The following is a 9,632-nucleotide window of genomic DNA, read 5'->3' as shown; positions in this document are numbered from 1 at the left end:
CTTGTGTTGATGGAAATATTCAGATGTACCAAGTCTGAATGGGATCGGTTGTTAATTTATCGTTTTATGAGCTTCATGGATATTCAAAATTTTGACTCTTTGTGGGGGAGATACCAGAGGGAGTGGACCGATAAGTCCCATCTTCAAATAAGGTCTTGTCTTAATAAAAAATATTGTGATGTGTGAGATATGAAGAGAACCGGATGTTCATTTCGGATTTTATAATCGTTTTTATTATTCAATACTTTGACCCTTTGTGGGGGGAGGTACCAGAAGGAAATATCCAATCTCTACCATCTTTATATCAGATCTTGCGTTGATGAAAATATTGAGATCTGCCAAGACTGAATTGAATCGGATATTAATTTCGTGTTTTATGAGTTTCATGAATATTCAAAACTTTGACCCTTTGTGGGGAAGATGCCTGAAGAAGTGGACCGACCATATTCACACCAGACCTTAGGTTAATAAAAATATTGTTATGTGTATAATTTAAAGACACTTGTATTCTTACATCCCATTTTATAAGTGTTATAATTATTCAAAATATTGACCCTTTGTGGGGGAGGTACTTAATGAAGTAGACCAATATTATCCATTTTCGCACCTGACCTAGCACTGATGCAAACGTTAGGGTTTGCAAAGTTAGATCAAATCGGATTATCCTTTCTCTTTCTGTGCAGTAAAATATTTTCTTTAAAATGTTCGATCTTTTTTGGGGGAGATACCAGAAGGAGTGGACCGATATTGCCCATTTCCGAACTTGATCTAAGTTTGATAATAATATTATGATGTACCAAGTTTGGACCAAATTGGATACTCCCTTTGAGAGCTATCGTGCGTGCCAGCCAGACAGGCGGACGGACGGACATCGCCAGATCGTCCCAAATGTCTTGAAACGTATTTGAAACCTAGAGTCTAAAACCGGTTTTGGCCGTATCAAATGATATATACCCTCTGTAGCCATTTGGCTGAGGGTATGAAAATACTCAGTCCAAAATTTGAATTTTTTCAATTTAATAATTGCTTTGGGGGAAAACAATCTATCTCCCGTGAAGATGTTAGGCCGTATTTCAGAAACACCGTCGGAACACAGAAAAAGTTCGATACCTTAGATAAACCTGATTATATATTTTTTCTGAATTTTAAAAAAAAAATTTTCCAATTTCAAAAAGGCGTCCCTTTCGCCATTTTGTATTTTTCTATAAGCGTGTTCCCGATTGTGACTCGGCGACCTTTCGATTAGGGATACGAATGCGTCCGCAAATTTTGCAATTTGAATGTGACCTCAAAGTTTCCCAAATTTAACAGACATTTCGCATCAACACTGTGGCAACTCCTTTCGTCGATTGTATCCTATATTCACAGCTGACATATCATATAAGTACGAATTAAACACTCTCAATTGTGAGCGCCAGTACAGTACAGAGTAGCAATGTCCCAAGACAGTTTCGAAAGTGTACCAGATGATTTCGGCGACTTCGATGCCACACTATCCCTAACGAATCCCGTGGAGTATTATGAACAGCTAATGCAAGAAAAGATGATGACCGATCTCTATGTACCGGATCAAATGAAAGAAGACATTTGGCTTAAAATTGATGCTGCCGCTCGTGATGCCGTCTGGAAGCTGTTGTTTAGCGAATATGCGAATGATGAGGAGGTAGGCGCCAAGGAAAAATTGGCGGCTACGTTGCTTGAAAAGCATAAAAGAAATGCTGCCTATTACTGTCCAAGTGATTACAACGAATGGGTGGTGAAATTGCGTGATGAATTATTGCGACGTGAACGGATGGAATTTTGGCGAACGGTTGTGGTGGCAAAGGAATTGGGACCGGCATGGGCTAGAGATTCTGATATGTATGATGATCTCTCCGATCCGGAACCGGCGGCATATTATAATTATGGTGGTTGCCGGGCGGCATGGTTGGAGAATGGGCACTAAAGTAGGATTTAGACCGGAGATGTGTCACCTATTTGACGTACAATTAATTAAATTGATGATTTAAATGGTTCAAATTCAATAAAGACAATGTATAAGGATCGGATCTTGATTCAACATTAATAAGTTCAATAAAGGTGCACCGTAACAACAGTTGTGAGCGCCACAGTAAAATGGGCGAAGAAAAAAAAAACAAATTTACTTTCATTGTTTACTGTTGTGTGATGTCATATATTGCGTTGTAGGGTGTTTCAGACTATCAATTTGTGCTTTCAATGATACACCCTGTGCTTATGTGCTGTGGTTATTTGTGAGTGTTGAAATATAGATGGCAGTATAATTGGAACAAATTGTTCATGTTATCAGATCATATTACATCAGTTTTATTGAAAAAAAAATGTTAAATTTCGTCGGAATCATTTTTGTTGGAAAAAAAAATAAAATGAAAAATATGAAATTTCGACAAAATTTTTCCCTATGCAGAAAAATGTCGAAATTTCGATGAAATTTTTTCCTATGAAGAAAAAATATCGAAATTTCGACAAAATTTTTCCCTATGCAGAAAAATGTCGAAATTTCGATGAAATTTTTTCCTATGAAGAAAAATGTCGAAATTTCGACGAAATTTTTTCTATGCGGAAAAAATGTCGAAATTTCGACAAAATTTTTCCCTATGCAGAAAAATGTCGAAATTTCGATGAAATTTTTTCCTATGAAGAAAAAATATCGAAATTTCGACAAAATTTTTCCCTATGCAGAAAAATGTCGAAATTTCGATGAAATTTTTTCCTATGAAGAAAAAATATCGAAATTTCGACAAAATTTTTCCCTATGCAGAAAAATGTCGAAATTTCGATGAAATTTTTTCCTATGAAGAAAAATGTCGAAATTTCGACGAAATTTTTTCTATGCGGAAAAAATGTCGAAATTTTTCCTTTACCGAAAAATATCGAAATTTCGATAAAATTTTTTCGACATGGAAAAAGTATCGAAATTTCGACAAAATTTTTTCTATATGGAAAAAGTATCGAAATTTCGACGAAATTTTTTCTATATGAAAAAAGTATCGAAATTTCGACGAAATTTTTTCTATATGAAAAAAGTATCGAAATTTCGACGAAATTTTTTCTATATGAAAAAAGTATCGAAATTTCGACGAAATTTTTTCTATATGAAAAAAGTATCGAAATTTCGACGAAATTTTTTCTATATGAAAAAAGTATCGAAATTTCGACGAAATTTTTTCTATATGAAAAAAGTATCGAAATTTCGACGAAATTTTTTCTATATGAAAAAAGTATCGAAATTTCGACGAAATTTTTTCTATATGAAAAAAGTATCGAAATTTCGACGAAATTTTTTCTATATGAAAAAAGTATCGAAATTTCGACGAAATTTTTTCTATATGAAAAAAGTATCGAAATTTCGACGAAATTTTTTCTATATGAAAAAAGTATCGAAATTTCGACGAAATTTTTTCTATATGAAAAAAGTATCGAAATTTCGACGAAATTTTTTCTATGCAGAAAAAATGGCGAAATTTCGACGAAATTTTTTCTATGCAGAAAAAATGGCGAAATTTCGACGAAATTTTTTCTATGCAGAAAAAATGGCGAAATTTCGACGAAATTTTTTCTATGCAGAAAAAATGGCGAAATTTCGACGAAATTTTTTCTATGCAGAAAAAATGGCGAAATTTCGACGAAATTTTTTCTATACCGGAAAAATGTCGAAATTTCGACGAAATTTTTCCCATACGGAAAAAATATCGAAATTTCGACGAAATTTTTCCCATACGGAAAAATATCGAAATTTCGACGAAATTTTTCCCATACGGAAAAATATCGAAATTTCGACGAAATTTTTCCCATACGGAAAAATGTCGAAATTTCGACAAAATTTTTTCCTATAACGGAAAAATGTCGAAATTTCGACAAAACTTTTTCCTATACCGGAAAAATGTCGAAATTTCGACAAAATTTTTTCCTATACCGGAAAAATGTCGAAATTTCGACAAAATTTTTTCCTATACCGGAAAAATGTCGAAATTTCGACAAAATTTTTTCCTATACCGGAAAAATGTCGAAATTTCGACGAATTTTTTCCTATACCGGAAAAATGTCGAAATTTCGACGAAATTTTTCCTATACCGGAAAAATGTCGAAATTTCGACGAAATTTTTCCTATACCGGAAAAATGTCGAAATTTCGACGAAATTTTTCCAATACCGGAAAAATGTCGAAATTTCGACGAAATTTTTCCAATACCGGAAAAATGTGGAAATTTCGACGAAATTTTTCCTATACCGGAAAAATGTCGAAATTTCGACGAAATTTTTCCTATACCGGAAAACTATCGAAAATTTCGTCGAAATTTTTCCTATACGGAAAACTATCGAAAATTTCGTCGAAATTTTTCCTACACGGAAAAAATGTCGAAATTTCGACGAAATTTTTCCTACACGGAAAAAATGTCGAAATTTCGACGAAATTTTTCCTACACGGAAAAAATGTCGAAATTTCGACGAAATTTTTCCTATACGGAAAAAATGTCGAAATTTCGACGAAATTTTTCCTATACGGAAAAAATGTCGAAATTTTTTCTGTATTGAAAAAATAGACAAATTTCGTCGAAATTTTTTTCTGTATCGAAAAAATAGCAAAATTTCGTCGAAATTTTTCTATATGCAGAAAAATATCGAAATTTCGTCGATATGCAGAAAAATATCGACATTTCGTCCAAATTTTTTCTATATCGAAAAAATAGCAACATTTCGTCGAAATTTTCTATACAAAAATAATAGCAAAATTTCGTCGAAATTTTTCTATACGGAAAAATATCGAAAATTTCATGGAAGTTTTTTTCGTACAGAAAAGTATAAAAATTTCATCGAAGTTTTTTTCGTAAAGAAAAATATCGAAATTTTTCTATATTTAAATAATGAAACTTAAAACTTCGTCGAAATTTTAAATTAAATTCAAGATTAGATCTTCCCCTAACATTATTTAAGAACTTGTTTTTTTCTTGATATGTTAAATACTTTAAATGTATTATTTATTTTAAATAAATTGTATATTCAACCTTTGGAATAATTTGTATTTTTGTTTGCATGTCTGTCATTCTGTCCTTCGGGATGTGTAACAACCAATATATTTTAAGCATAATTTGATGATCGGCATTCATTCCAAATACGTTCCATTTCATGGCTGTCGTCAAACTCATGCGAAGCCACAACAAAACGATAACTATCCGGACCGCTATAACGCGGCCGATGAAAATGGAAATTTCCACAATGGGTGAGATTGATGCGAGCCTTCAGTGCAACCAAACCCAAATAGATGTCATCGAAACGAAAATGTTTGGTATACTGGCTGACATAGTAAATATCTGTTAAAGCTGCTCGGGATAAAATAAACGCTCCCGCTGTAACATAGGGAGGCCAACGATTAAATGGATACTCTTTGAGAGTAACCAACCATTTGCTAAATTTATGGCGCAACGGTCTCGATTGGAAAACAAAACCAGCAAATAGTTTCTCATGCTCGGCACTGGCTTTCTTTTCCCACATGCTGTTCAATGATATGGCATTCTCTGGATATAAAGCTGGATGAGCTATAAAACGCAGCACATTTTTCATGGACACATAATAATCATCATCGACAAACATGTAATACTGGGCCCTCGGACAACGTTCCACAACCCATTTAAAGCCCATCATGGTTTTGATGGTATTGTTAAAGTAAGCATCAATAAAATCTGATTGCACTATATCACCATATTCTCTAGCCTCTCGGTCGGCAATATCCATTAGCTTGGAATCCATACTGGCACCCAGCAGAAACACCCTACGTATATGGACATCGGAAAATCGTTGTTCATAGCCCCAGGTACGTCGTATGGCCTCACGTCGCTCCACATTGCCCAGTGCTGATTTGATCAACAGCGTCAATTGTGGTTTTTTGGCTTCCACAGCATCGCATTGGCGTTGATGTAGAAATGTAAAATTGTATAAATTAATGGGATTTGGCACTTCTTCACTTCCATCGTCGATATGACTTTGTTTATTTTTGCGAGCTTCGGCATACTTCAGCACATCACCATCCATGGGATAGTGGAATTTCGTTTCATATTCCAATTCAAAGAAATGTGTGAATACACCGAAAAAATCTAAAAGGAAAACGCCGGCTATCACAGCGGCATATTTGTAAATGCGTTTATGTCTCGTTTTCATTGTTGCTATTGGTTGTTTGTGGTCTTTTTTCGTTAGTGGCTTTTGTTTTGTTCGTTACTTTTTGTTGGGTTTTTATCACTAATTGAATTATGTCTTCGTTGTGTTTGGAATGGAATCCATGATTTGGTTTCTCTTTTCGGTCTAGGTTGAACTATTCACCAAATAGAGCGAAGTGAACAGTTCTAGGGTTTTAGTTGATCTAATTTTTGTCAATTATTTGCCACGGTGATTCATGTTATTATTTTAGCCTTATTATTCACCTTGATAACACCACGGTTATTGGGGTCTGGTCGTCTAAAAAGAAAAGTGGAAAAAAATTAGAAAAGAATTATTATTTAGTTGGATTTTATTTTTTCCAGTTTGCTTAGAACTGTTGGTTTCTGAGACCACAAAAATAACAGGCATCTGGAGAAAGGCTGGATAAAACACCAATGTAGCCAGAAATGTCCTTCTGGGAGCCCGAGCAAAACAAAATTTATTTTCAAGAAAAAATTCTTTAAAGATTGTCCTTTTCAGGGGCGGGCAGGCCCACTCGGCCCCAATTACAATTTCTGCCAGTCATATTGACGATCTATAAAGAAGAAATTAAAGGGCTTGAAACTCTATTCTAGCACTTCATGTCCTAGTTGCTTGAGAGCATCATAATTGGCCAACAGCACAAAATTGGGATGAATCAGTTTGTCACGATGTTACATACGTCAGATTTAACTAAAAGGAATACCTATAGGTTAGGTTAGGTTAAAGGATGCATGGTTGTTTTAACCACCACTCTACTCGGTGACCTGCTGGTCCATTGTGTTCTAAAAGGAATACCTAAACTTGGCTGGTTGTTGTACGGGGTGGATGTGATCTGATTGGTGCCGAAATTATTATTGTAAAATAAGTTTTTAAATGTTATACTGGTGCATATATCGGAAATTCAATGTTGATTAACATTTGGAGGCCTTCCAGATTAATTTATGTTGCCTCAGAGAAGTTATGAAGTAAGGGGCTGACTTAAAACTTTCAGAGTGTACGTCGTATCAGCGCAGGATAGTTTCTCCACTACTTCCTTTCAACAACAGCAGTTGTGACAATTGTCAATTAACACTTTGCACATTTTCGAGAAGGTTAGTAACCAATGAGTATCGCAAAAGTCTTGACAATATTCATCCCTGATTACCCTGATCGCCTTGTTTTTTACAGTGGAAGATGTCATTTATAAGAGGCTCAGCGGATTCAATATTTGGATTTAATTCTAGAATAGTAAAAACTTTCATTTTTTAATGTTTCCAGAGGTAGGTATCCCTTACCTGATTCCAGCAAAGTATTTTTTTTTCTTGGGGAAGAGCCCGGATATTTGAATCGAATGTCCGGGTCTACAAGATCGGGGTTACGTATAAAAACTTACCTTTGGAAAATTGTTTCAAAAAACAAAAAGATGGTTTATTAAACTAGAGTTATTTTAAGATTTGTTGCATTCGATGCAAAGCGGCTGCACTTCAACTTTGCCCTGAAATAACAACTTAGCTCAGTTTGAAAGAGCTGTATGGCAAGAAAAACACACCCACCCGTATATGCGTTTTCATTCTTCAATTTTCCATTAAATTTTCGCACAATGTGACTAACAATAATCGCAGAAATCTATATATTATTGAACATAAAAAACTAATACAATTAATAATAACACAAATGGTACAAGCCCATGGCGCCCGTAGCAATAACAATTTTTTGCCGTAAAATTAATTTTACTAACTGTATTTTTCCAATTGTTACAATAGATGTCAACACAAGAGTATAATACACTATTTATTTCTTATTTACAATGGATCCATTTACAAATAAAATTAATAAATCCATTCCATTTGTTGCCCAACGCAAGCACGTCTTCTTCAATTTTGCAACTTTTATTTTTTGGTCCGACCCAAATTAAAAACGTTCCAAACAAATCAAATACGAAGAACAAAACATAATGCCGGCTAAAAATGGAAAAGAAAATGAAATGACCAAAAAAGTTTACGAATCAGCGGAGAAAAACAAAGAGACGGTGGTCAATGGAGGAAAACGAAGATAAAAAGAGGTTGGAATTAACGGCGTTGAATTTCCCACTGAAATGGTGAAAGACAACGATGTTGCTGTTATTCACTGTAAAGTGATAATCGTTGATAAGACTGTTCCATAATCAAAAAATTAAATTTCGGCTGTTAATTTGAACATAAAAAAGGAAAAAAATAAACATACGGAGGTTAAAGAGAGAAAAAGAAGATAAAAGAGAAGCTGGAAAAGACAAAATATTATGGAATTAACGGCGTTGAATTTCGCACTGCAATGATAACAGAACTGTTATTGCTGATGTTGTTATGCACTGTGAAATGATATCTGTTAATAAAATTGTTCAATAGTACTAATATTAATTAAATTTCACCGGTAAATGTTAATTTGGAAAAGAAAAATCAGTAAAGAAAGTCTTAAAGTCGGGCGGGGCCGACTTTATGATACCCTACACCACTTTACTAATTTAGTAGAGCTCCTCATACCAATTAAAAGTTTTTATGGGAGAGTTCAACCACACAAGCTATGATTATAACTATAGTTAAAAGTTCAAAGGACTAAATATCCAGAAGCATTTGTATCTTTTAAATACTGATTTGTATTGCCCATTTGGTGCACAATTAATTTAAGATCGGATAAATATATATATGGCAGCTATATCCAAATCGGAACCGATCACGATAAAATTTGGCAAAGATATTTCTGAGCTGTATTTGATATATTGTATACTGTATTGTTACGGAGTGCATATTACGGTGGTGGGTAACAAATATATCAAATCGGATGAACAATATATATGGAAGCTATAGCTATATCTGAACCGATCTTCACCAAATTTGACATACAAGCTTCTAGACTCAATTCGGTCGTAAGTGTCAAATTCCATCTCATTTAGACAAATATTAGACGTTAGTGCACAATAAAAGGTAAATCGGACGAAGTTATACATAGGAGCTATATCCAAATCTGAACCGATCTCGATAAAATTTAGCAAATATATTTTTGAGCTGTATTTGATATATTTCCCCAAATATTGTTGTTGCAGAGTGCATATTACGGCTGCGGAGGACAAAAATAACAAATGTGATGAACAAGATATATGGGAGCTATAGCTATATCTGAACCGATTTCGATCAAATTTGGCATACTTATTTTCAGGCCTAATTTGGGTGTATATGCAAAATTCCATACAATTCGGGCTGATATTACACATTTGGTGCACAATAAAATGCAAATCGGACGAAGATATATATGGGAGATATATCTAAATTTTTACCGATTATCTCCAATTTCAATAGGGTTCGTCCTTGGGCCAAACAAATGATCTGTGCAAAATTTCATCTGGATCGGGCAATAAATGCGACCTGTACTTTGTTTACAAAAATACAATACAGACGGACGGACGGACGGACATGCATAAATCGACTC

The 9,632-nt window shown here is 34.2% G+C and overlaps 2 protein-coding genes across 2 annotated transcripts; one reads left to right on the top strand and one right to left on the bottom strand.

Moving 5' to 3' along the window:
- The first annotated feature begins 1,435 nt into the window (after positions 1–1,435).
- On the top strand, positions 1,436–1,945 carry LOC101895393 (uncharacterized). The gene has a single exon (XM_005189383.2). The coding sequence runs from the start codon at positions 1,436–1,438 to the stop codon at positions 1,943–1,945; it is 510 nt and encodes a 169-aa protein (XP_005189440.2).
- A 3,010-nt stretch (positions 1,946–4,955) lies between these two features.
- LOC101894886 (beta-1,3-galactosyltransferase brn) lies at positions 4,956–8,066 on the bottom strand. Its single transcript, XM_005189380.4, has 2 exons — positions 7,909–8,066; positions 4,956–6,467 (listed from the first exon to the last, which is right to left on the bottom strand). The coding sequence occupies exon 2, from the start codon at positions 6,171–6,173 to the stop codon at positions 5,097–5,099; it is 1,077 nt and encodes a 358-aa protein (XP_005189437.2). The 5' UTR covers positions 6,174–6,467; positions 7,909–8,066; the 3' UTR covers positions 4,956–5,096.
- Between the last annotated feature and the right edge of the window lie 1,566 nt (positions 8,067–9,632).

The sequence above is a fragment of the Musca domestica genome, unplaced genomic scaffold (assembly GCF_030504385.1).
Source record: "Musca domestica strain aabys unplaced genomic scaffold, Musca_domestica.polishedcontigs.V.1.1 7, whole genome shotgun sequence".
Taxonomy (NCBI): Eukaryota; Metazoa; Arthropoda; class Insecta; order Diptera; family Muscidae; genus Musca; species Musca domestica.
Note: the sequence above shows the minus strand (reverse complement) of the source record. Positions and strands in the feature narration are given on the sequence as shown.

Excerpts from the sequence above, each read along its gene's own strand:
- LOC101894886 (XM_005189380.4), bottom strand. The coding sequence starts at position 6,173 with ATGAAAACGAGACATAAACGCATTTACAAATATGCCGCTGTGATAGCC.
- LOC101895393 (XM_005189383.2), top strand. The coding sequence starts at position 1,436 with ATGTCCCAAGACAGTTTCGAAAGTGTACCAGATGATTTCGGCGACTTC.